At 41.7% G+C, this 27,692-nt stretch overlaps 2 protein-coding genes and 1 long non-coding RNA gene across 6 annotated transcripts in view; 2 read left to right on the top strand and 1 right to left on the bottom strand.

Annotated features, from left to right (window-relative positions):
• LRRC38 (leucine rich repeat containing 38) overlaps positions 1 to 15,561 on the top strand; it is a 155,097-nt gene extending 139,536 nt beyond the window's left edge. For both annotated transcript variants that reach the window (XR_010375876.1, XR_010375880.1), the window contains 2 exons: positions 5,252 to 5,322; positions 13,193 to 15,561. The gene's annotated coding sequence lies outside the window, so the exon portion shown is untranslated. The remainder of the gene's footprint in view (positions 1 to 5,251; positions 5,323 to 13,192) is intronic.
• LOC135316621 (uncharacterized) lies at positions 1,730 to 17,419 on the bottom strand. Its single transcript, XR_010375882.1, has 3 exons — positions 17,241 to 17,419; positions 7,419 to 7,507; positions 1,730 to 2,591 (listed from the first exon to the last, which is right to left on the bottom strand). It is a non-coding gene; the product is annotated as an uncharacterized LOC135316621 (long non-coding RNA).
• DHRS3 (dehydrogenase/reductase 3) overlaps positions 16,042 to 27,692 on the top strand; it is a 32,575-nt gene continuing 20,924 nt past the window's right edge. Inside the window, exon 1 of one of the 3 annotated variants that reach the window (XM_064470568.1) lies at positions 16,042 to 17,047. In XM_064470568.1, coding sequence (XP_064326638.1) covers positions 16,853 to 17,047 — 195 coding nt within the window. In that variant the 5' untranslated portion in view covers positions 16,042 to 16,852. Of the gene's footprint in view, positions 17,048 to 17,539; positions 17,630 to 18,560; positions 18,635 to 27,692 lie in introns of those variants that run through there. The other 2 variants (XM_064470570.1, XM_064470569.1) reach the window with 2 other exon arrangements.

Genomic DNA, 27,692 nt, shown 5'->3' with positions numbered 1-27,692 from the left:
TATTAATATTCGTAGTAAATAGAGACCTGCTGATAAAGGACCATGGAAGAGTCTCAGGAGTAGATCAGTGTAGAGTTTGGACATTGGCCTGTAAATGAGACATGACTCCAGAGACTGAATAATGCAAGGAAAATAAGTACTGGACAGCTGAACTGTCAAGGAGTATAATACACGCTGCACTGAATGAGGTGTGTGTAAAATAACGTGTGTTTGTATGTGATCATCTCCCAGCTTAAAACATACAAAGTGGAATCGTGTGGACATCCTTAGTTCTGGCACTTCCAACCGTCTCTGCACTTGCAAAGAATCATCGAGAAAAACCTGGTATAGAAGATGCAAAGAATAGCGATACGTGAATAACAGTGATCCTAAATACAGATCAGCCTAATGACTCTCACAGGCTTGGCTGTGAAGTTCATGAAGTCATACCCAAACTAACTTTAAGCCAGCTTGCTCATGTACAGGTAACGGCACAGCCATGGCGAAACAGCCATGGATTAATTGCTCAAATATTATCCAGCTTTTTGCAGAGCTTTTACAGCAGATACTGACTCTGCTGGTCTATCTTCAGCTACCAACATGTAAGCTGGTAAGCCAACCTTCATCTTGAGATCGGAAACCAGAACGAATCCCCTGTTTCACATCAGGCTGTATAACCAAGGCAAATCCTGTAATCCTCAAACAGCGGAACACAGGTACTTTCCTGTATTATTTACTCCTGGAAGAATTTCTTTGCTTGAAGAGTAAAGTGCTATATACCCACAACAGGAAAAATGAAGTCAAATATCTATTGTGCCAAAAAAGCATGAAGAAACATAATTCCATTTTGCTGAGAGGGACTGGAGAACAAGAATTCACAAGTAACAACTTGTTGCTCCAGAGATTTGTAACTGCTAACTTGTCACCGTAATTAATTAATGTGGTGACAATGTGAAGAATTTAACCCAACATTTTCTTCCTACTCACAGTTTGGCTGGCGGAGATGTACTAACCTCTTTCCACACTTGTGCATAGATATTACAAGTGCAAGGTGGTTTCATAACAATGATGAAATATTTTACAATTCCTGGGCATTGCGTGGCCAGCTGTTTTGACACGCAATGGCAATTACCTGGCATCTGTGATTAGCAAAGGTGGGTCTGTCCTAATAAGCAATGTAACAACTGAGCTGAGATTTTTTTTCCCTTTGTGTTTTGGATATTCACAGAAATTATTTTGGCAGCTTCCATGATGGTTACATACTTTCTGCCAAGATTCCGAGTAAACAAGTTGTTTATCTGATTACAAAAAGGCAAAAAACGCTATGTCCCTCTCTTCCCTGAGTACAACCAAATGCTTCTCAGAAAGGGGCATTAGAGGAGGTAGTTTAGAGGACGTTCAGTTATGTTGCGCGCTTCCCCCTCACTGCATCTGTGTTGCCAGTCTTGGACACTTACAGGTGTCTCATACAGCTGACATTTCTGTACCTCCCATCTGTGTCAGCTGTTTCCCTTTAAAATCAGATTTGTCAGTACACTCCCTCCTTTTTACAACCAAGGCCAAAGCTACTGGTTGTGTATAACAGATAGTCTGACGATGGTCGCTGCTAATCTCGGAATTACTGAAAGTACCGTCAATCTCCAGAGGCACTGGGGGGTTATTTTGTCTGTGCTGTCGGGCTGATTCTGTGGGTAGTATGTGGCGATGTGTGCGCACATTGCTGACTACTCATATAGTGCATGCTTTGAAATGGTTTTTGCTATGGTGAGTTTTTATTCTTTGGCATAAGAAGATAACAAAAATTTTTACAATGTAAGAAGAGCACAGCAAAACAAGCATACCAATTAATGGGGTTAAAGAAAAAGGTTAAAAATACATCATGTTCCCAAGTAATAGCAATTGAAAACCAGAATTCAGCAGGCCATGCTAATATTCACTTCTTATTTTTTCCATCGATTCTAATGTACAACTAGCTAGTAAATAGTTAATTGAAATACACACTGTCTGCATACCAGTTCACTGTATTCAAGAAAACATTTTAATAGCCTTTTATAAAGTTTACAGTATGGTTTGCTGTTCTACTTGATGATGGAAAAGAGAAAATAGCATAACCAAAAAATCCCAGTGGACGGTGGAAGCCGCCTTCCACGTGGTACCAGGTCACTTTTACGTTGTCGTCCTCTAACCGCTTCTTGTACCACAGCCTGTCATCTCGGAGCACATCATGCTCACGGGTAATTATACAAGTATCAGGTAGGCGGCAAACGACAGATCTTCTGCCAACAGTGGGGGAAGCCTTGTCTCAAGCAGTTCTTTCGTTTCTTCATGGACGAGAGGTAAAAGTGAAGTGGCCAATGGCGGTTTGTAGTCCATTTTATGTATCTCTGGGATAAGATCTGGATTTATCCATTTCCTGTATTTCAAATTCACACTCTGGGGAACATGAGGACCACCAGGATAGCCTCCTTCATAGAGCAATCCTCTTTCAAGTACTTTGGAACGAAACGGACCGTGCATTCCCGTAGCTTTCCGCAGGCTTCAGAAGGCGTACAGCAGCAGTGAGGCAGCCCAAAGTCTGGGCTGGGCGCTAACGCTCCAGAGAGAAATGATACCTGAAACGTACAAAAGACAACAATTACTACAAATACCTCTATTTGTAAATTGCTTGAATGTGTCATCTGAGATGCACCCATGGATTATATATTTGCAAAACCCACCAAACCCGGGATTAATTATTTAGTTTGAAGTTTTGCACGCTGAAGCAAACCAGAAGCTTCCCCTCCCATTGCTGTCAAAATGCGGAGGCCATTAATCTTTGAGGTTTGTTCTAACATCATTTAAGAGCATGAGGTAGTGCAGGCCCATCAACCACACGGCCCAAAGCCACACACTTGCTCAGTTCCCGGCCTGAGTGCTCCTGCCTGGCAGTCACAGCTCATGCCGGCAGGGCAGTCTGCAGTTCTCTCATTTGGACTGACCTTGTGTGCGTGTGTAGCTGTGAGTCAGTCCTGCTTACCCACAAGATCCAGCCCAGTTCTGGCTCCTGAGCTTTTTACACTGGGGACGGTGATTATTGTATTATTATATATTAACAGTATTGTATATTATTATTACATTCAAATTTAAAGAATAATTTAATAATGTATTATTTTATAAACCACCATACAGTAAATGCACTGTGGTGACAAAATAGCTTCCTGTAGACGATTCTTTCATTTATTTTATTAATTGGAACAAGTGAATTACAGAGGAGTGATGTTAAAGTAACAATCTCTTTGTTTATTTCTTAACTAACACCTTACTTTCATGTGATGAAAAGCGAGGCAGCATAACAGTCAGATACCCAGTCAAGTTCAGGTGGTGTAATTTCATTCCGATGACATACAAGACTACTTTGAGACTACATTTTTAACAGCCATGGTTCTTTATTCTCTGTATTCATGATCTTAGGGCTTTCTGGAGAAGATTAAGTTTAATAAGGAAAAGAGAAATCCTACAAAGGTAACAGAGCAGGCATTCTCTCTTAACCCTCCACCATTTGCTGAGGAACACTGCGTCTGCTTTTCTTGTTTTCCACTACTCTGTGAAATTAATTCAATGGATTCATAAAGTAAACATCCTAATAACCAGGGAATAAATGGATATCAGTATCTTATTTCAGTATATGACTTACCCAGATGAGCTATGGAATATGCAATTCATTGTCAAAAGCAATTCCTCCCATCTTAATAGAATTCTTTAGTAATGAATTTTTTCATGGAATAATTTCTTGGAAACTAAAGCTTCGTCATACCATCAGCTATTTTCCATAAGCAAAACATCTTTAAAAGGAAGCAGTGGTCCATGCAGTTTTTAAAATAAATATTAAACTTTAGACTTCTTATTTCCTCTTTAAAATCATCCCCAAAGCCCCCTAAATATTAAAACCTGAAATTGGGAAAACAGCTTATAATTCTTTATTGTCAAACTGAGGCAGTGATTTTTGTGGTGATAACGATGTAAACCAAACAAATCTCTTTGTTCTCCTGAAAACAGCTGGCATATATATTACTTTTGTAACTTTATAAACCTGTATCAGGTATTTCTCATTGTCATTTGATGGCACATGCTTGCTCACACATATCAACAACATAGGGGTAGACAGCACTAGAGCTCAGCTTCTTTCCTTACGTTCAAAGGAAGGTAGGTTCAGGATGGGCCTTGCTCAGGGCGGTGGGAGACGGAGGGAGGAAGGCAGCGGAACTATCTAATTCTGGGAGTAACACTGGGTGGAGCTCACTCACCCAACAGACACAACCACTGAATCAGATTTTCTGACGTACCAGCATATTGCTTCATGACTTCCTGAAGAACAAATGTTGTTAATATAATTCATATCTTAGAATACTTGAAGCAATATCGTCCCTTATTTTTTTATGGCATATTGCCATGATTAAGTGTGGGCCCCTTGCCTATTCAGTGACCTACCCACATTTTCTCTAGGTTAAAAATAAGCTAGGCTTTTGATCATCAGGACACACTGTAAAGTTCATCCATTTAGGGAGAGTGTTGATCTGTAAGGGAAATAAGGAATTATGATTATGATTATTACTATTAGACATGGGGCAATGGCTTTAAACGGAGAGGGCAGAATTAGATTGGATATAAGGAAGACATATTTTATGATGAGGATGGTGAGACAATAGAACAGGTTGCCCAGAACAGGATGGCCCATCATTGGGAGCGTTCAAAGTCAGGTTGGATGGGGATTTCAGCAACCTGACCTAGTGAAAGATGTCCGGCAGGTGAAATGCTGTCGGCAGGCAGGGGCAGGCAGGGAAATGCAGCTGGCTGGCAGGGGTCTGCAGGGGAAATACCTCCGGCAGGCAGGGCAGGCAGCGGAAATGCTGCCAGCAGGAAGGAACAGGCAGGGGAAATGCTAGATACAGTTCTTGCCTTACATGTTAAAACGCACATTTTTAGGTATCATGGCAAAGGGGGACATGAATATAAATAAGTCGATCGTGGCAGAAACCCCAGTGTCAATATAACCTTCCCCAAACAGCAATTTTCAAAACCCGTTATGACTCTTAAGTCGGTCTTTTTGTCAGAGTTATGATCTTGGAATGGCTGAAGTTGGCAGAATTGCCATACCATGTTTATTTAATCTCATCTGTACTTTCTAACATCCCTGAGTTTGTAAAGAGCTTTCAGATGACAGATAGTAATATATATGACAAACTTGGTATCAGAGCATACTATCTAAGTATCCTCTTTCTTTTCCTTATCTTAGGAGCTTCTGACAACACAGAGGCATCTTCAGATTCAGGGAAGACACTGTCATGAAGGAGAATGGGGAATTTGGTATGTATTCTGTTGAAAAACTTCTTGATCAATAATTACAAAATACTTCAGAACCAATAGCAACAATATATTCAAAAATTAAATGGTATGACTATTCCTAGGCAGATGTGATCAGTGTTCGTAGGTGAAAGGTATCATATATAAGCCAGGTTCTAAAATGTGTATATTTGCAAGAAAAAGAGGACCCAGATCAGGATGTCAGCGTACAAAGAGGGTCTTTGAAAAACCGTTTGCTGGAATACCTGAATTGTGGCTTTTTATGTGGAAGATCATAAGGGGACCAGATTTTTACTTTAAAAATAACTATGAAATCATGTACCAACTAGCAAAAAACACTCCATTTGAGCTTGATGGACTTTAAGACTACATTAGACAGTCTTCCTGTCCGCCACTTTGAAGCGTTATGCCTTGCCAGCCAAAATAATTATCACCAAAGCTTTATATCACAGTGCAATATGCACAGTTAGTCTAAATGCAGATCTGTACGAATAGATTAAAACAAAAGCTAGGATGGGAGCTAGGAGGCTCTCTCTCATCTCTTGCATGTGGGACTGTCATTGATCCTTTATGACAGAGTAGTTGGATAGATGTAGCAGGAGCATCATATGTATGACACTTGTGCTGTGGAAGGTACACATTTAACTGTTGATGCAGCTTGTCTAAGGCGTATCGCAAGGAAGCTGGAAGAAAAGAGGAAAAGACTGTCCTGTACTGCAGAATAAAAGAGGTCTTTACTGCAACATACAGTACAGACACATCGCTGGCACAAGAAGCGTAGCATTCATCAGAATGAGCAGGGTATGTGCACTGCACATGCGCAATGCACAAAGCATCAAGCACTCTATAAGAAACCTGTGAAGTCCTCACTCTGAGGGCTGCTTCTGTGAGTATAAACATAAACCTAGAAATTCACCAAAAGTATCAGCAGATGGCTAAAGGTTTTCAAAAGAAAATGAAGTATTGAATGGATTCAGTGCATAGCAAGTGGAGAAATGCATCTTTAAAACTGTCCAGAAGAAGGAAGCTGAAATTTCTGCAATGCATTATTGATGAAGATAGAATATGTACTATTGCATAACAGCCACTTAGAAGCTGGAAAAGCAGGTAAAAAGAATCTTCTGAAAGAATTTTTTCATCCAACCAAGCACAGAAACATAGAGAACTTAATAACATACAGTCATATTATTATATTTCAGTCTTATTTTTATATTAAGTTCGTATACAGCTTAAGATGAAAAGCAGTGTGAGATACGTAAGGACAGCAGACTCTTCCTTCATGCCAGACCTTGCAGAAAGGTACTGGGGCCTAGGTCCTTGGAGAACCAGGGACAGTTACTGGGGTTGGTGAATGCTGCTATGTAAGTTCAAGCAAACCACGTAAGTCTTCAGTAGATTATAGTGCCCCAAATCACCTTTCAGGACGTGGGCCTTAGTTGTTACGTCCACTATGTATAACCAGGGGATTAGGGAATACCTTTACTCGAGATGAACTCTGTACAAACATTAATGAAACCACTCGGAGATTTTCCTGCAGGCATTCTTTTGACGTGTTGTGTGCCAGACATGACAGGGCATAGGCTGCCCTTATGTACTCCTGTCCTTTTTTGAAAGCTTTTTGGACAAAAACTGTTTCTCTGATGGCAAAGCACACAGCACAGTGAGTCTGGCTTACAGGTACTTAAACAAAAAGTGAAAACAGGTCTAGCAGAACCTGCTCTGGCCAGGAGGTTAGATTAGATGACCTCTGGAGGTGCCTTCCAACCTGCATGATTCTATGATACTTAACTAAGACACAGTAATTCAGTCACTGCAGAAATAAGAACAGAATCACGGATAAGAAAATTACTGCAGATAGTTCAAAATTTGGGAAATTACATTAAATATATCAAAGTGCATTGAGATACAGAAGGTTTGGTTATTATTATTCATGTAAATGATATCCACAGCCCTCCTGGCATCAAGAGGATCAATCATTTCATCATAGAAGGCAATCAAGTTACAATTGCTGCCTAAGAATGTGTATTTATAAGAACTCGCCTCGTACTGGATGCTTTTATACACAGTAATAGAATACCAAATCAAACTTTGGCCTTTACCTTCACATCTGTGTTACTGTGTGGTTCCCATTACACAGCTGCAACATTTAGATGCATATCTTCATAGTTCTACTCAAGTTTTTCCTTTCCTGAAAATCACAATATCACAGAGGATGATAAACTCACAAGAATTTCCATCAGAATATATATGCAATGGTATAAGGAGAGCTTTGATGGCTGGTCAACATCAGGAGGAATCTCTGCTTTGAAGGAATTATGATAAGTTGAACTTAAAACCAGGAATAGAAGAGCAGCTAGAATTCCTGCTATTACAGCCAGACCATAAAAGAATTCCGTTTTCCTTTGGTGGGAATAATTTATTAGAGAACTGTTTGATATGATGCTGTCAGTATTTATATCCTCCAGACTGACTCCACAGAGAATTCATTTGCATACCAAAATTCTTCCACCCTCCTCCTCCAGTTAAGGCTGCCAGATGCTAGAAGCATACAAACATCCAGCTCTTTATTTAGCAGGGTCAAAGTTAATATGTGGAATACTCACACCCAGGAATTGTCATTTTGTGTCTTCCAAAATTGCAAAGGAACTTTATTTTTTATCTGGTTTAATTGTATTCTGCTTTATGGGCCCTTTTTCAAGGGTACTAGTTAGTGTAATAAAAGATACTACCTCTACCTAAGAACCCCTGGAAGACAGGCACTGTGAACTCCAGTCTCTGTGGTCAGGAACTGTAATGGTTCTGCTCTTGGAGTAGGTCTGAAGTGTGATTCTAAGGCTGTTTGCTTAGTGCTGATTGCTTTTTCCCTGCTGTATTGCTGAGGCAGACAGCTGGCCAGAACAGTTAGAACAGACGTTCTGAAGTACAGCTAAAGGAATTTTGCTTTTGGAGATTCAAATAGAGCTATCAGTTATTTGGAAGTTCCCTACATGAGCGTGCAGCAAGGGTCTCTGGGCTCACCAGTGGTCCAGTGATATCAGAGGGAAATTTCCCCTTGACTTGGAGAACTTTGGTCTTAACCCTCTATTCTGATTCATTCTAAAGAAAGGATTTTGATGTCTTCACAGCTTCATAGTTTGCTATTTTTTGCTGAGACAACTGTACATTATCCTTTGTTGCAGTTGCGGCTGTGATTAGCCCCTATGGCTAGCCAAATGCTTGTACCAACAGAGGTGATGACAGTGAAGGAGTGAGTGAACAGGTGCAGCTCCGTTTATTTCTCTCCACTGTGTGACTGGACAAAACTTGTTTGGGTAAAAGTAAAAAGTGAACAAACATCAGCTCAGCTTGGCAAAATCAGTACAACCTATGCTTATCCCCTGAACACTCTGAAATATTTCTTTATCCCCACTAATCTCCCAGATATTCAGTTTTAAAACCCTTAGAAAAGCTTGTTATCGTGGTTGTAGAAGAGAAATACTCCTTTTTATGAGCGATAGGATTCTGCATCTGGCTAACAAACCTGTAGTGGTATTCCCTCAGAAAGTGGGATCTTGACTAAGAAAAGGTGAGTCCTTTCTATCTTTTCTTATACCCACAGAAGAAGCAGGTGAAATATATCTGCTTAGAAAAATCCCATTTATGCAAAATATGCATTACAAAAAGAGCAAGAAACTTTAAGGTGAATTAGTCAATGGGGTAAACAAATATTTAGCTGTGTGAAATGAGACTAAACATGAGTCGTAAGAGCTAAAGTATCAGATGATAAGAGTGACCAGACTGGGTTCTTAAGAGAATAGGTCTAATCCTTAACCTCAGTGGAAGTCAGCAAGTACAACTGATTGAATTATGTTGTTTAAAATTTAAATAAATAGGTGTTAAGGGTAAGAAACCTCTTGTAAGTGTACATTATAACATGGAACTCTCATCTTAACTTAGCAGGCCTGGAACTTGTGATCATAGTAGGCATCTCTCCAATACTGACTCAAATTATTTGACTAAGCTGGGGAAAAATTGATCTCTTCCATCACTGTGAGGTGCAGGATGCTTAGCCGAACCCCTCCCAACTTCTTACGCCATCCAGACCTGTGGGGGTACACTAACCTCAATGTTATTTTAAAAAAAACACAACCATATATTAAGACAAAAATTAAGGCTTCTTTTATATTCTGAGAAGGAATATCTAGGTTGGGGTTTAATGAGTTTTACTAATCCATCCTCAGATTAACAGGTTTCAAGTTCCAAATGTCCCCATATAAACATACTTCTAAATATGACCAATGAAAATTCACAGACATTTCTTCTTTATTAATTTTTCATTCTTTTTGTGGTGGATTTAAACACCACACTGATATCATCTGAGGAGATCATGGAATATCCAGATTTCCCCTCATAAAAGCTGGATGTCAAAATACCAATTACTTTCTGCCAAATCACTTAGGAACTGCCAATATACATGGTTTTTTTCCCATGATATCAAGACTTTCAGACCACCAATGAAGCATCTAACAAGAGATTGGAGGGAAGGTAGGAGTCCTATAAAGAGGGTTTCTTGGACTTTGGGGTTGGTTGGTTGGTTTAGGGGATTTTGTTTTTTAATCAAATAGTGTTGGACATAGTTTGAGGGCAGGGATGAGTGTTCTGAAAAAGCCTCTCTGTTAATTATTTTACAGGTCATCTTCTAGGAAACATCTGGATTTATGCATGCTAGTGTTATAATGGATCTTTTTTCCCCCAGAGAATCAGCTGACCTCACTACCCTGTGCCATTGTGTATATCAGGAAAGATAAAATAACTTTTAAAAAGGCAGCAGTCCCCGTAAATGAGTTAAAGGATCAGCTGGCCTTTGGAAGCCCTGTGTTCACCCCATGTATCATTTGCTCCAATGTCCTCCTCCAGAACTGCTCTTCGCTTAAAAAGATTAGTGGTACCAATTCGGAGGGGTAATGGCAGTGGTTCGGCAAGAACGAGCAAATGGCTTTCTGCTAACAGTGGGTAAAGCTCTAGAAATATCCAGATAAGTTATTAAAAATCCAATCTTGGCTCAGACCATCATCAGAAATGCTGTGGGTTCTGTTTGAATGAAGAACCCAGCATCCCTCTGTGCCGTCTCTTAGCTCAGCTGAATCTCTCCAGAGATCTTATTTTCCCATCGTCAGTTTATAATGTGATCTTATTCCCCCACATCAATTCATACACCTAAAGCTGATCCATCCTAGCCTTCCACCAAAAAAAGTGTGTGTTTGACAACAGCTTTCTCCGCCTAACATTCTTCCTCTTTTTGGTGTCTTTTCTAGAATTGTCAGGTTTGAAGAAGCTTATGACAGTTAGAGGAATTGGACTATTTCACCTCTGTATGTATTAGTGAACTGCTAGCTCTGAAAAGAAATTATACCTGCATGTAATGAATTCTTTTAAAAAGACATTGGTAGGAAGGATTCCGGGAACATTTCATCTAGAGATTTTTTTCCTAAGCTAGTTTACAAGCTTCCAGTACAAACTTACTCCAGGCATTAGCCTACTGTTCTGGTTTTGTCAAAATCCGTATCCTGTTGGTTTAGTAGGATTTCAGTTCAGACTCTTGAAACAATAAGCTACTCTTATTTCAAGGGCCTTATGGATCTAATTCTCCTGCCTCCCTCATTCCTCGTGTGTCTTAGAAGTTTTGTCAGGACTGAGGAATTAGTCAGGAGGAATGGTAAATACTGACTGGCATAAAAGTGGGGCACGTGTACTAAAGAGAACATAAGGTGAGACAGTCAGTTTAACAAAATGTAGCCACTCCATTCCTTTTACATGTGGTATTTTTTCACTGTTCCCTCTTCCAATATGAAGAAGCAGGCTAACAGAGTGAGACAGAGTTGACTTCTAATTGAAGATAGGTGAGAAAAAAGAAGGGCAAATAGTACAAATGACAGAATCTAACATGTACTAAAATGATTTGAGCAGTTGAAAGAAATACCACATTCTTGATGTTGCAGCCCTGTGTCTGAATTCTACCTGCACTTTGAGAACACTGTACTTCTGCTTATGAAGACAATTTTTCTGGACATACTGAATCTAGAAGGGGATGTCATCTAGAATTTAGAAATACTCAGTAAGACCTTTTTTATATCTTTATTCATGATACTGATTTGTTGGGAGACCCTGGGAAAGCAGTGAGACATCCAAATGTAGCTTTTTGCCCAAGGGGGGACACAGACAGTTTTCTGTCAAGGCTGGAAGTTAGACAGAAACCTGGTCCCTTTGAGCTTGGTCGATGGCAAAACTCACTCACAAGGCAACAGTATCAGACTCTTGATACTTAATAGCATGTAGAAGGACGGTGTGAAATCGTAGAACCACTGGGACACGCTTCAAAAAGAAAATGTGAACTCAGGGGAAGAATGAAATCAAGAAGCACAAAAATTTAGCTCTTGATATATCCAAATCTGACAGCAGTGCTTCATGTAACAAAAACCAGATCAGCTTGGCAAAAGGTTTCCCTTTTTTAAAGGAGGTTTAGTTTTAATCTGTGATCGTGATGGATTGTCCACGGTCAGGAGCCCCGCACTGATGTAAAAAACGGGTATTACTTGACACCCTAGTAACACAGACTTTCCATTGTGTAACAGTGCTCTTCTGTGTGCCCAGTTTTTTCACATCTGCTTACCAATATACTGTATGTGTTTGGGTGGGTTTTTTTAAGTTGAAAACACAGGATTGTTAGCCCAAATGGCTTTCAGACATGCCTTGAGCATGCTTTTTCATTTCCAGCTCCTTTTCCTTTCAAAAGTTCTTGCACTTTAGCAACATCATTTGCACAAACAGACTTCCAAGTTTGCTAGGCACTTGGCTGCAAAGGCTCCATGAACAAATTTAGAGTTCTGCCAATGTGTATAGGTGCAACATCAAGATCCAGGCAGTCAGCCTCTTCATAGCTCCATGTAACATTGTTCTGCAAAAATGGACCTTTGTTATGCAAGTGACGTGTATAGAGAGTGTATCAACTTGTTTTGGAGGTAAAAGTTGCTTTTTCACTGCAACTTACTTCTTCAAGACAGCGCAAGTAAGAAAAAATAGGTTTCTGTGACTCCCATTGAGAGTATGCCCTAACTACAATCCAAGAGCTGGGCTTCAGTTACTACAGGCCTTTACATTAGCTAGCCTAAATATGAACACCAGGTTTAGTGTTAAGCTGGACTCTTACAGTTAGGCACTGTTGTGGTTGAATATGCAGAACGCATAAACGCACCTTTTGAGCAGTGGTCCCAGGAATGGGTCATTCAGGGATGATCCGAATTTAAACCCATTAATTCAGAATAGATTCGTAAAACTGTATTAAAGCCATCTTCCTTTACACTTCTGTTAAGTACAAATCCAGAAATTTAAACAGAGAGCTGAAGCCAAAACTGAATGAGTTACTGCTGAGACGTATTACATGACTGCCTTACTCTTGTGGCAGACCGGAATAAAACGTAGTCGCAGGTGCCATGCAAATGGCTCAAACCAAGTTTGGGGGTTTTTCTGCAATTTGTACTTTGTTGCGAGCGTCTGTATAGGAAACAAATAGTTCAGTACTGCGCAGCTATCCAAAACGCAAAATCACTTCTGCAACTGAGTGATAGCATTAGCAACTGATGCAATTTTACAGAATTAACAGGCCTGCTCATTGAATGCTCCGGCACACTGCTTAAGGGCGTCTGAGTGAAGGTTACTACTCAGAATGCTACGTTTTTGTCTCTTTTTGGAGCGGAACTGCAATTAAACAGGACAAACCTCAGCTGTTCTCAGTGTTCTATATAGTACATGTAGAATTTACAGCTATTTGACCTTTTGGTTGAATTAGGTGAATGTTAAAATAACTTGCATATATTTTTCACCATATTTATTACAGGCAAGATGCAGTAACTTCAGTTTTACCGTAAGTCTGCTTTTGTTTCTTGCTTTTGTACATTTGTACAAGGTCGTAACTATGTTTTTCACTGGTTCAAGGTAAATCTAAAGTAGAGTAGTAAAGAAAAATAGTTCATACTTTCATAAAATTTGAAGAGTAAATTAGGAAAATTTTAAATATCTAGAACTGTCCCCTTACTCCCACTCCGAATTTGGTAGCAACTTTGCACATAAATCAATGAACGGAAATTATAATGAATGAGAAGAAACCACTTTCAATACATTTTAGAATATTATTCAAGCTGGAAACAGATACATGAAATCAATATTCACAAGATTATTCCATTCCCACTGGCTTCAAAAGACCTGCAAATGTTTTAAATTAATAATTCATTTTGGTTTCAATCTGAACCGGTTAGCTGTGTAATATTGCTGACTTTTCTGTTTTAAATGTGTCCGGGGTGATTTATGTATAAAGAGACTGAACTCAGAAATCAAAAAATCAAATTTACTTTGATGAACTTCATATCCGTGCATTTTTAACAGTGCTCCTTATTTCCGTACCAGAAGGTTGTTATATTTGTTACCAGTCCAGACACTGAGTCATTCTTGTTTAAACCAGACACTAGGCTCTCTGTGTAATTTCTCTCTCCCCTTCAGAGTTTTTGGACTGAGAGGAAAATTGTAATGCCAGGTGCCTCCCCGAGCTCCATTTCTAAAGGTATTACTGTAAAAACACAGAGGTGCTAAATGCTGCCAAGCGGCCATGGAAATTCTCTGAGCTCTGGTTATTTCAGATGCAGGCAAGTTAGGGAACACCACCTGGTTCTGACAGTATGTACAGACTTAACGGTTCTGGTTAGAGTGCTTCACCTCCTTCTCTCCAAAACCCTCCGTGGCACTTCATGGTGATGCAGTGATAGTCATATGGCTGATTCCATATGAGGTAACCTGGCATTTAAAGGTAAGAACTCTGCAAGTTTCTCTTTACATTTTATTTTCTTTTTTTCTGAACTTTTGTGGAACTTTTAAGAGGTTGAAATTCAGGGACTTAGATATCGTTCACATTTGGTGTGAAAAAAATGTGTGTGATATAGGTTTTAAGTGTGGGTGGGACCAGAAACTCGGTGGCTCTTCCTTTTGCAAACAAATAACCCTGCACACTCTGTTACCAGATGGCCACTTCGAACAATGCCTGTTTTCAAAAAATTCTGTTTGATTCCAAAGCATGAAATTTATTTTCAAAGGGATTCAGAATACTAACTCACTGCTGTTGGTTGTGCAGTATAACTCGGCTACCTCTGTGTAGATGCTCAGGCTCATACGCTTCCACTGTAGTGGTGCTTTAGTAAGTACAGTTGTAACGAAGTTTGAGAGTCTTTGAAAGTTGTCATTTTTCAGTAATTCTAGTGTTAACCACTAGATGGCTTCCCAGGATAGCGGATCTAGACCCAGGCCTCCTGAATGAACACGCGGGATTGGACTCATTTTGGCACGTTCTTCATGACATATACAGTCGTAAACGCGACGTTCTTTCCAGCTCAGCTGTGAAGACAGCACTGTGAGGTCTGACATCCTCGAGCATCTTCTGACATCCTCAAAGGCTGCCCATTAGGTTATTTCTGATGGCTGCCCCGACTACTGACGGTGCATGAACAGCTCTCAGTTCCCATAGGCACTTAGAACCTCCTCAGAAATGCTTAATCAGAACAGCTGAAAACCTAACTTACCTGCCTAATGCTTAACAGCGCAGACAACCGAGTTGGGGGACCTAGTCGCAACATACTTTGCCCTTTCTCCTGTTACAACATAGTTTAAAGTGCTGTGGAGACCTTGTGTTGCAACTGTGCCCTCATAACTGGGCAAAAAAGTCTTGGAAAAGGGGAGAAAAAAACAAGCCACCCTTTGTTATGAGAAAGTGAGTCTCCCTCCTTCATTCAGAGCCTGCTTCTTTATTGCCCCGCTACTAAATCACCGGTTTTCAAATGCAAGCATCTTACAGCTTGGAAAATCCACAAGCTGTCACATTGTCCATGAAAACATTAGTCCAATAGTAAAAGATTCCGATGATTGCCAGCCTAGGCTGGATTCAGCCTGGCAAGCTAGGGCTGAAAGAAGTTTTCCCGTCCACACCAGCTTATCTTGGGCAAGCAGTTCTCTGCCAGAGCTCTGCAAGGCAGAGATGGCTCCCTTGAACTCAGCCTTAACCCTGTCTGTTCCTGGAACTGCTTTCTCCTGGGCTGAAGTCAGATCACACCAGCTCCCTCCGGGTGCGGGTACGTCCGGGAGGAGGCAGGGGCTGCCTGGCTGGCTTACAGCGCCCGTCAGTTCCAGCTGCCAGCGCAGCGCGGCCCGCAGCGAGCCCGCAGCAAGCCCGCAGCGAGCCCGCAGCGAGCCCGCAGCGAGCCCAGCGCGGCATGCGGCATGCAGCCCGCAGCAAGCCCAGCGCGGCATGCGGCCCGCAGCAAGCCCGCAGCAAGCCCAGCGCGGCATGCGGCCCGCAGCGAGCCCGCAGCGAGCCCAGCGCGGCATGCGGCCCGCAGCAAGCCCGCAGCAAGCCCAGCGCGGCATGCGGCCCGCAGCGAGCCCGCAGCGAGCCCAGCGCGGCATGCGGCATGCGGCCCGCAGCGAGCCCAGCGCGGCCCGCAGCAAGCCCCGGCTTGCAGGCTGCAGCTCCCAACGAGCGCACGCCTCAGCCTGCGTGCATGTGTGAGTTTATGTGCAGTGGCTCCAAGATAGCTCTGGGGGAGGGGAGAGCAAAGCCAGCCACTCACAGAAACAGTAGTGAAATCTCCCCAACACTTTAACTGTCAATCAGGCTTAATGGGGTATAAAAACTCCCCAGCGCCGCGGCTGTGACAGGCAGAGAGAGCAATAGGGAGAAATGAGTGAGAGCTGAAATAGTGCACGGCGTAATTCGGGCTCTGTGATCACAGATACTCCAAGTGAAAAAAAACAAAACAAAAAAAAACCAAAACCAAACAACCCAGGAGAGGGGGCAGGGAGGCGTTTATCAGCTCCACCTTTGCAACCGGCTCAGGACAGAACGTCTATAGATATTTATAGATATTAAAACAAAAACAACAACCTTACCGTGAATAGAGCCTTTCTTAAAAAGAAGGTCCTGGCAATTCTGTCTTATTTAAGCAATTTCCTGAGTCTAAGAATAGAAATGAGCTGCCTGGAAGGCACTGCAGGCTGAAATTTGGAGACATAGGCTGCTTTATTTTATTTCTCCAAGTATAAAAACCTTCCGTTTGGATACTGGATTTTTATTTCTGTCTTTGAAGCGGAGGGATGGATGGCTACTTTTAATTTTACTTTTTTTTCTGTCTCTCTTTTAATTTAAAAAAAACTGTCTTCCAGTTAAAAGGCAAGGAAAGCGTTTTACCTGCATGTGACAATCCCAGAGGACACCGATCAAGAAACAGGGGAGTGACTTGGTCTTCTGCACTACTTTACTCCCACCCCACTTTTTTTAGGGGGAGAGAAGGATTTTTCCAGTCCAAGAATCTTTTTGCCCCCAAGTTTTGGAAGGGGGTTGAAGACTTGTCACCCATCTGGGGGTGCATGAAGGGAAGTGGTTTTCTTTCTCTGCTAACTTGGTTTCGTGAAGGCTTGGAAGAGAATTTTGCCTTCCTGACCTGTCTGGAACAAGAGGATGATTTGGAAGTGGCTGGGCGCTTTGCTGCTTTTCCCCGTGCAGATGGTTTATTTGGTGGTGAAAGCTGCCGTGTGCATGGTGCTGCCGCCCAAGCTGCGAGACCTGTCCGGGGAGAGCGTGCTCATCACCGGAGGGGGCAGGGGCATCGGCCGCCATCTGGCCAGGGAGTTCGCTAAGCGAGGAGCCAGAAAGGTGAGCATCGGCGGGGGGGGGGGGGGGGGGGAAGCTCCCACCTGCTGCCCGACTGAGCCTCCGACTCGGAGACTTACAAGCCCTTTCCCTCACCTCTAGGTGGGCTTGACGGGATCGCTTTTTAAGGGGGAGAGGGGAGAAGGGGCGCTGACTCTGCAAAACCCTGGCGTGCTGAGCCGTTGCGATGACTTACAATTCAGAAGTTGCCCGCTCCTCCTTCCCCGCATCCTGTCTCTCCCCGCCTCATCTAAGGAAACGCGAAGGTGGGCAGGGGGCCCCCCTCGTGAACTCTGCCCCGCTGACAAAGGAGAGGTTTTCGCTCCAGCCCGGCTTTCCTGCGGCGGGGAGAGGAGAGCTCGGCGGCGGCCGGGCGGGAGGCTGGCGCGCACTTGCGCTGCTGTTGGCGGGGCTGCGCCCCGGCAGCGCCGCTTGGGGGCACCGCGGGCGGGCCGGGCGGGGGCGGGGGCGGCCGGCGGCCCCGCAGGCTGCGCACACCTTCAGCGCTCCCTGGGCACGGCCAGGCGGCCGCTGCCGCACGTGTCACCGCGGCGCGGAGCGGCTTCGCCCCGAAAGGGGCAAATGGTGTGTGCGGGAGGGCTCTGGCGCTCGGTCCTAATAACGAATGCATCCTCTCGGGAGAGTGGGGAGGAGGGGTCCGTCTCACCCTGATGGTTTCCCATTTGTGAAATCAGTTTCTTGTGCTTTCTGAAGTCCCTTGTATTTTGCTTTCTGCCAGCCCAGACGTGTTCAAAGGTAAGATGAATGAGACCCTAGCAAGGAAGTAAAGCACAATACGAGTAGAGGCAGTGAGACTGCACGTTTCCTTTAGGGAAGAGGGAAAGAGGCTGAGAGACTGGTCTGTCTGCACAGCAGCCTAGAAATACCAGTGTAGCTGGTGCAGCCGTTCTCTAGCTCAGGAACTGGTAGTTTACCTTGAAACTTTGTGTTTTCATATGTACAGGTGCCTCCTTATGTGTGAATCAATCAGGAATACAAAAACCGCACACACCTGAAACGAGGCTTGAGATTTAAAGTTCCACCTCCTCCTTTATGGGTAATGAAAGGGGGGAGTAGTGAAATTAGCTGCATCAATACTTCTCCATGTGAGAGAGGATGAATGGGAGTAAACAGAGAATAAAGAAGATGAAAAATACAGACTGAGAGGATATTTAAAGAAAAATTTGCATTAGTTTGGAATAGTGTTTTGTCACTTCCTTACACATGCACTACAGTTTTCTATGTGTGGCATAGAGCTATTCTGGCATACAAGTTTGAGGTGTAAAATATGTCAGCATTGAACTTTGATGTTTGTATATGCTTGTGTTTAAACATCATGTGGAGATTTACACAAGTTCTTGGAAACAGAGCAAACAAGTTGACTGACCTTTGGACCCAAGCAATTTGCTGAAAGTGTATTTATATTGTCTGTTAGAACACCATGCCTCATTATTTATTTATTTAGTCCGGCTGGTTGCTATGCTAAGCTCTGGTATTAGAGTACCACCATTTCTGCAGCTAATTCAAGAGCTGCTTAGCTGCCGTTCAGCTATAGGAGCTGAACAATGGCAGCCAGTCCTAACGAACCAGGTGACATGGGCCAGAAGGAGAGGGAGCTATTTCAGATACAGAGCTGAGGGTGAAATGACTGTAAACAGATACAGACTGTAGTTCATTTGTATGTCTTACCTATAACATCTCTATGTATCTTAGCAGGAAAGAAGAGATGAGAATAACTGTTGGGAACCTTTGTACTTGTCTCACGATGTGGAATGCTGTGTGTTGCTAGTTGTTTCGAACTTTGTGGGGTTTTGCCTTATGGGTTTTTTTCATGTCTGTCATCAAGATGTGTCAGGTTTTGCTTTTACTGAATTTGATTTAGATTCTCCTTTCACTTCCATCATGGCCATCTAGGAAGTCAAATACGGCACTCAGCAAGTTTTGATCCTCTCTGGCAGTGGCAGTGCCTTTCTGCCCTTGGTAGTGGCACATTTCCTATGCAACACTAAAGTAGGCTTATCCTTTTCTTCCTTAACATTTTTAATGACAATTTTACCTAGGTGTGGTAGTTTCCGTTCCCTTTGCTCTGAGATTTCATTTCTTTCCTGCCTTCTGTGCTGAACCCTAACTTTGTGAACTTAATGCAGTTTCCATGCAGAATGCAAGACCTCTGTTTGGCACTACTCTTTGATTTTATGCTTTGCCTTAGACAATCAAAAAGAAACAAAAAGGACTTGAAGTGGCTAGCAAGTCGTCTTTCAATAAGGCTTGTGAAAATGGAACTGTTCTCTTTTTCCATTGTCATCTTATGCAGTTAACTGTTTTACAATTATAAGCAAAGCTTGAATTATTGATCATAATTAATAATTTATAGCAGATTCTGATTATCAGATGGTGTAGCCACAATATTCCAAGTTTAGAAAAACACTTCCACCAAAGGTGTGAAATTCTGAGGCCGTTACTTAGAGGTGAACAGAAACAGTAACATACAGATTCAGATTCTGATAGTGGGTGTGCAGCGTATCTTGAAAAAGCCATCACAGCGCTTGCGCACGCAGACATAGTGGCGGAGTTTTGGAGGTAGGCGGCGATATATAACCATATTTTTGAGATTAGAATCTTCTGAAAGGTAGGTTAGTTGACACTGTTAGCGTATGAATTTTCGTCCGATAATGAGACTGGATTGGATTTAATCTTACAGTCTTATCTATTTTTGGAGGCTGATTTTGTTAATCACAAATGAGATGTATCTGAGCAGTTTTCACCGAAGGTGACAAGTGGTGTGTCTCACTGACAGTACGAATTGCCACTTTTTTACTGTAAAATTTGATCTTGTATCTAAAGCTATGAAGATGGCGAGAAATAAATCGAAAAAGGGCTTATATGGAAATGGAAATACAATGTCTTCTGCTTGATAGATGAGCACGGAGACTGAAATTCTCAGTCCAGCAGAATGGAAGTCTCTTGGGCATGATCGTGTAAATCCATCCCGATTCCTGCTTTCTACCCCATTCTTTTAAGTCCGTTGTGCCTCTAATATGACTTGGACAGATAAGTGTCTGTAGAGGAGACGCTTCCTTCTAAGGTGATGTTTCTTCTCATGGTTGCTCATTGGCCTTTGGTGAAATGGCCAATGAGGGGACAACGCAAGTCAGTTGTATTTTCAGTTACAGGAGTGTGTATCTTCTAGTTTTTTCAGTTAAAAACCAGTGATTTTTAGGCAGAGAGAGACTTTAAGCATTAGATCATCCCTGTTCAGATGTATACTAAGAGGTCAAAGGATCCATACTCTGGTTTTACTTCTGGGTAGAAGTTTTCAAAAACTACTTGGTTGTGCGAGGCATTGTGTATATAAATGCTTCCTATAGCACTTCTGGAAAAAAAAATGAAAGCTTGTAAATCTGCTGTATGCAGAGAAAGAGTGGTTTACAGATAATACGGGACATGTTAGTGTTAGTAAGAGGGATGAATAGCGTTGAATTTTCTCCAGAAGTACTCAAGTATTGTAATTCAACTTCCACGCTGTTCCCCAGAGATGTGTCCAGATTCAGAAGTGCCAGCTGAGGAGTTACTTTGCTACTGCTGAATTGCTGGCGAAATGTACTTTTTTGCTTTCAGTTCCTTTTTGGTTGCTTACAGAATTCAGAATTTTCACTATTGTTGGCTTTAACTCTTGAGAATTTTGACTGCGCCTTAGAAGTATTTGACCAATAGAGCATCACCTCTGCCTCAGTCTGACACATTGGTAGCTTTGTTAAGGCCCTTAGCTTTTGATATTCTGTGGTTAACCAAAACGGCAGAGTATGTCTGTGTTAATGAAAAGGGAGAAGGAGATATTTTTATGAGTTTATGATTTAACACCTATGACATAAAAATCCACTTCCAAAGCCTAATGGTGTTTTGCAAAGAATATACTGATAATTGAGTTAATATTGGGAAGACTGGCCCCTTTGAACAATATTTCTTGTGTGGAAGAACAGTCCTCTACATATGTGAGTAGTCAGAGGGGTGTAGGGGCTGAATGGGTTCATTCACTGGTGGTTAGAGCTGGAAAAAGCTTCTGGTTTCCTCTAAGCCATTTGCTTTTCCTGCAGCATTTTCTATTACATTGCCCTTGCCAGAGAGTTGTCAGCTCTGGTTTTGATGATCTCCAGTGATCAAGTTTTGATTTATATGTCTTTTGTATGTCATTTGTATGTCTTGCGCTTTGCTAGGTTTTCTTTTAGGGCATTGCCTTGATGTCTAAAAATTTTCCATGTAATTTAACTTACTTTGTTCACAGATTATTTAATCTGAGGTCTGACTGAACAGGATAGAGATGCCTGGTTCTTAGGTTTTGGTGACGTTTAATAATCCAGAATGCCTAGTAAAAGTAACTGAAAAATATATAATTATAGAATAGAAACAGATTCCCCAACTCCAGTATGTATTTCAGTGTCCAAGGTTACCTGACAGTGACTTTGAAAGAGCTTCTTAGGCCTTTCCTCTTGGGAGACTGGTCAAAAGCCATTGATTTTCATTAGGTTTTTTACTTACGCTGAAGACTCTGGACTCAGCAGTATGGATCTTCAGTAGCATCTCTCAAGGGATCTTATACAGCAGTGCTTTTATATTGTTCCTTTGTGATCATTTCTGTGATCTCTGTTTCTTTCAAAGTATGTGTATTTTGTCCTCCTATTTCACTCCCTCCCCACCCCCCACCGCCCCGCAATATGTTTGCTGTTTTGGTAACTGCAGCTACCAGTGAATGAACAACAGGGCTTCTAGGGAATCAGGGGTGTTTCGGCATGAGACATGTCTCCAAAATCCCATGTGGGGTAGGGGTAGCCCTGCCCCGTGTCAGTGTGACAGCACTGCAGAGGGGAGTTGAGCAATTCCTATTAACCTTGTTGAGAGTTCTTCACATTCATTGCTGTGCAAGAAATGACCTCGTAAATACACGGAAAGATCTCTCCTTTCACTGTCTTGTCCTCTGGACCTTCACTTCCTGTATTGCAGGAGACGGTGCGACTCAAAGGGTTTGCACGATTGCGCAGTGGATGAGGTAAGCGGTCTGGAATATCAGGACAGACAAGAGCCCTTACTAGATGGCAAGGAGCTAGTATCACCAACAAAAACAAGAAGCGGAAACTTTGCTCTTGCATGGAATGTACTGCTTGATAGCCATGACCTCGCTCTGTCAGCACTGGAGTCTAGACAATTATGTCTGCAAGGTACTTCTAACAGGGTGGCAACATGACGGGCAGCTGTAGAATGCCAAATTCCATAATATGGTGATTATTTTGGGGTAGAGAACAAAGATCCTGGAGGCACTGCTTGAAAACTTTTGCTTTGAAAACTGATCAGAGATTTTTTGGTTGTTTTGGTTTGTATTTTGCTTATATCAATCTTGATCTTGTTCAGTGTACAAAAAAAACCCACAACAAACAAACAAAAACAACCAACCCTGAAATCTCAACTGTTCTTTCTGTCGTTAACTTCACAACATTTTCAAAGTCAGGCCTTAACGTCGTCATTTAGGAAGATGCCTTGTCGTGTCAGTGTGCTATCCTCTTCCAGTTCGGTTACAATTGGGATGGTAATAAGAAGTCAGTGGAGGAAGGAACACTGAGGAAGGGATGAGAGCTGTGCAAGCCTGCACTGCTGCTGAGACCTGGAGCCGGTTTCCCTCAGTGTTCCACTGAATTCAACAGAACGGAAAACCTCAGAGGAATGGCAGGTGCTTGAGAGACTTGTATAACTGGAGAGTTTTAGCTGAGTGCGATTTTTGGGCTATAAATTCTGTTTAGGATGAGGGTATTGCAGAGAGGTTATGTAAAAAATGGTGTCAGGTCTTAGAATTTAGCCTTGTATTCCCAGTAATGGGAAATTTGGCAAGTTTTGAAATGAGTTTCTACAGTGGCATGCTCCTCCCACATTATCTACACCAACTGCATCTGTAGTTCCAAGAATAATTCACTTTGGTCTTTACACATCGTATTGACATACTATCGTCCTGGTTTGTATGAATTAGTATATATCTTTTAAAAACTTCTTTGTAACGTATACCAGTGCTATATGATAAAAGATTAACTGCACCGGGACTAGAGCTGGAAATGAAAATACTACTAATCTCCTGAAAGGAGGGCAAAAGACTGAGACTGACGCTGAAGTCATTCTGAGCTGTGACCTTTTTTAAGGTGTAGGACAAAAGCTATTAGTACCTCACATGGATTTCGGTACGAGCGCTTAATCTAAAATGCCTTTTAAAATATTGCTCATTCTCAAACATCCATCTCTAATTCCATTTTCAGAACCTGTAGAATACTCTTACTAAACTGTATCTGAGAGTTAGCTCTTGCCTAGAGAAGAACCTGACATCAAATTCTTACCGCATGGGAATTTTAATCTGCCATGGAGTTCCATCCAGACGGGTCGTAGTGTTCCAAACCGGAAAACGTTTGTTTTGTCAAGTACAAAGGTGTATAATTTCTGATAATTTGCTGGAGGAGTGGGGAAGCGATGAGATAGCATACCTGAAGTAAACTCAGTAAGTCCTTCTGCTTGCTGTCTGTCAGTTTTTAAATCCACTGTGGCCAGTCATCAAGAAAACACTTGTATTCCGCAGGTAGTAACCAATTCCTGACATGTCTTGCAACCCACTCTGACTTCAGAACATGAATAGACGTGATCTGGCCACCCCAGAGGAGATTAGTTCTGATATAAGGAAAAGAGCTGATTTAAAATTACATAATTTCAGAGCTGAGAGGAACTGGTTTTCCATAGACTATGATTAATCGCCATGTACTTGTTTTTAAGAGGCGCCATGATCTAACATAATGAAACCATAAAGCCTTTAAAATGATGTTTATAAAAGAAATGGACACAGTTCTGAAGTACTTTACCCAATGCAAATGCAGTATGCAAATGTACTGCACAAACAGATGTTGAGCTGGCCTGGTGTATAATGGTTTTTAAAAGGCTCAGTGTAAAATTTACATATTCTTAGATTCCAGTACTAAGACAATGTTGTCAAGAGAGCATCTGCCTACATACGGAATGCTTTCTATGCCCTGTGGAGGTAGCAGAATGGCATATAGTCCATGTATCAAATGGGTTTCTCTGTAGTAATTTAGCAACGCAAATAAGCAACTAGCCACTTTTGAAAAGGCAGTCGGACATGTCTCAAAATGAAGAAGATAATGTAATCTAAAAGGAAAGTTTGCATTTTCTATGTTGCAGATATTTTAGAGTAATGAGAATATTTACCCATAGTGCAAGTATCAGGTTCTAGGTAATTAACCTCTCCCGTTGTGTGTGTGGTTGAAAAAAAAACCCACCATAGGAACTGAACAGTTTCAGGCATACTTTTAATGATGGTTACTTTAATCTTATTGAAATTTAAGCACTTAATCTTACAGCAAAGCAGTAGAGCGTGTCATAACTTATCAGTAACCAGAAGTACGTGACAAGAATTGGGGAGTGAATGTTTTTCCATTTCATACAAAATAACGTATTCATTTGGAACTTTTGGTAAACTATGAGAGAATAGACTTTATTGCATCGCTTTATGGTCTGTAGAAAGGCTTTCTTTCTATAAAGATTACATACTGACAGCAACTTTATTTCATGGCTTCCTGTTGGCAGCTCCCTTCCTTGTTGATTGAATTTAAGGATGGGCAGAAGAACCCTTGTCTCAAGTCCCAGGCTTAGATGGCATTAAGCCTGTTACGTGTGCTAGTGCCAAGGCCAGCAGTTTGAATAACATGCTGAATAAGTGTCTCTGGTTGGCAAGCACAGCCAGAATTTATCAGATATTGGACCTCTTGATGCCTGCAGCAGCATTCTGGCTGGAGCTGTTTTAGCTTATAATTTAGAACATACCTGTCTTTTGTTACTGAGTATGTTGTAAAGAGAATAAATAAAGTTAACAAGTGGAACTCGCAGAGTAACAGACTTGTCATCTCACATCAGGCTACAGTGATGTCATGTGAAAATATTGTCCCAGCGAGACCGTGCTGTCTTGGCACACCAAAATCCAGCACTTTTTAAAATGCTTAAGGAATGGCATCAAGACCGTAAAATGAGGCTTCCCACAAAATATAAGGACTGCATCAATGCTGTAAGAAATCTTGAGGTAAGTTTTAAAGACAAAGTTATACATTAATGTTGTAGTGCCTCCGAAGCCCGCTCATGCACCAGAAATCATTTAGCATAAAGATGCTACATGTGCTGTATAAGGCCAACAGAAAGAGGTGATGCCTACCTCGGGGGTTACGATGTAGATATCAAACAAAAGGCAACAGCCAAAACCAAACAGAGAACTGATGGAGATTGTAAAGCAAGCGATTTCAGCACCGCTCATCTAGCCTTTTTTAAGGTTTTGGAAAGGCATCACAGCAATGGAGGGTTTAAGGTGGGATTTGAATAGCAACAATAAGGACTTTTGGGGAATGTTTACGGAGGCACAGGCAGTGTGGTAGAAAACACAAGTTGTTTGAAAATTAATGCTGGGAGGTAAAGGCTGCAATAGGAGCTCTGATGCTAAATGAAAGGTGATCAGTAACATGGGGCTTAGACCTGGAAAGCTTGAAGGGGAGGCAGTGAAATTCAAAAGGAGAGTTGACCTGGTCAAAGCGGTAGATTAGGTAGTTGACCTTGAGCAGGGGGGTTGGACTCGATGACCTCCAGAGGTCCCATCCAGCCTTGACCATTCTGTGATTCTGTGATCTTAGTTTTATTTGTACCAAAGAAAGGAGAAAAGCTGCTTTTCTGAACTTCGTGGCTCTCAAAATGGTTTTGGTCTATGATGTTTCACCTTACTTATCTGAAGTGATTCATCCCTGTTTCATTTGTGTGGTTTCATCACCTACAGTGACTTGTAAATGTGCCGCTGCGTATTTCTGTGGCATTTATGTCATGAGTCTGGCACAGGCTAGGAAAATGTCTCGGATTTGTAGAACTATTTCCATCTGAAGCATTGACTTATATAGGTAGTTTTTACTGCATTATAAAATGAATTAAACATGCTGTTGAGCTAATGTCTAATTGGTCTGGCACAGCAATTTGCCTTAAGAGTGACCATAAGCCCTGCATAAGTTTCTAAGCTTTCTAACTAAAGAGTTTGGAAGGAATGAAAGATTTTTTTGTTTGGTTGGGTTTTGGTTTTGTTTGGTGGTTTTTGTTTTTTTTTTTACCCTGCTGTAGAAACCCGTCTCAATAGGGTGATACTATGCAGTGGATAGTAAAAATGTGAAGGAGGAACTTAGGCTCTGAATAGACTCTGAATTGCATTTCTCAGACAGATCTGCAACATTCAAAAGGGAACATACACAAAGTTAGTACATCAAGAACCATCTGAGTTTACATCATAGTACCACAGCCAAGACCAGGAACTTAGCCTTACAGTAACCTGAGACGTGTGAAAGCATTATGACAGTTTTTCCAAGGAAAGAACTAGGACAAACAGATGACTCCACAGAAGCAGCCAGTTAATTCTACAGCAACTGTGAGCAGAAGAAAAAAAGGCAACGGTTCTTTTTATTTCCTTCCCATAACGTTGGACAAGTGTGTAGAAACTTTCATTCTGGGCAGTTTGGAAAGGTCAGCTAATGATTATTGATTTTGAGTGTTTGTTTCAAAATCCATTAGGTTAGTTTTTAACGTTGGTTTTTCAATTTGATTTCTGGACTGAATTGAAATACAAATCTAATACCATTGCTGCTTTAAGGTATTGTGTAGGAAAGGAAGACTGAAGAAGAAGAATCCTTACGACAGAGAACAACAGCCTCAGAGCTGACCACCAAGAGAGAACAAACTCTGGAATTTTTAAACCTGTGTGCTTATCAGGAATATAGAGCAGAAATTATTAGAGAGATCTTTTTAGCTGGGCCCAGATGCTGCTGTTCAAAGCGTCATATCAACATGCTGGAGAGCCGAACAAGTCAGACCCAGGCACTGCCAGATCCATTGGCTGATAACACTGACGCCAGTAGAAAAGGGTCAAATACATGTTGTTTGACCTTTATCCCAGTGGGGATTAAATAGGTGCTAATTAATAGACTTGGGAATAGATGGATACCTTGGCACAGTTTGTAGCTAATTTAAATTGTTCGTCCTATTAGCTTAGCCATAAACTATGCATAATTACAAAAGGATTTTGTGGACAGCCACCCTTACGTTGCCACCTTCTTCATTACAATTCAGTGAATACAGTGCTACAGAGCTTACTTGTTTTGATTAACATAGGGATTTCTTGTCTAATGCTGCCTGAGCAAACGTGTCAGTGCCCCACTTGTAGCGAACAAATAGTGTTTGAAAGAACAAATGCAGCTCTGCTGAGATCAGTTACGCTTTACCTGTGGGACTGTGAGATAAACGGGCTTTCAGCACGTAATCAGTGGCAGCTGTACCTCTGAGTAACTTAAGTCCACTTAAACAATTTAGGATTATACTTATTTTGAAGTGGTATAGAAGTGATGCCTGGAAAGAGTCTGGGCTGTGTTTATCCTGTAGTATGACATATTTTTAGCCACAGGTTAGAAAAAGTCTCTATAAAGGTGGGGTGGCAGTTGGTATGACCTGCCTAATGTATTTCACCCCTTATCTAAATGAAACAACCATTTAAAATAGGTGCACATGGAGTTCAAGCTTGACTTCTCATTCAGTC

This window comes from Phalacrocorax carbo, chromosome 20 (assembly GCF_963921805.1).
Source record: "Phalacrocorax carbo chromosome 20, bPhaCar2.1, whole genome shotgun sequence".
NCBI classification, from domain to species: domain Eukaryota; kingdom Metazoa; phylum Chordata; class Aves; order Suliformes; family Phalacrocoracidae; genus Phalacrocorax; species Phalacrocorax carbo.
Note: the sequence above shows the minus strand (reverse complement) of the source record. Positions and strands in the feature narration are given on the sequence as shown.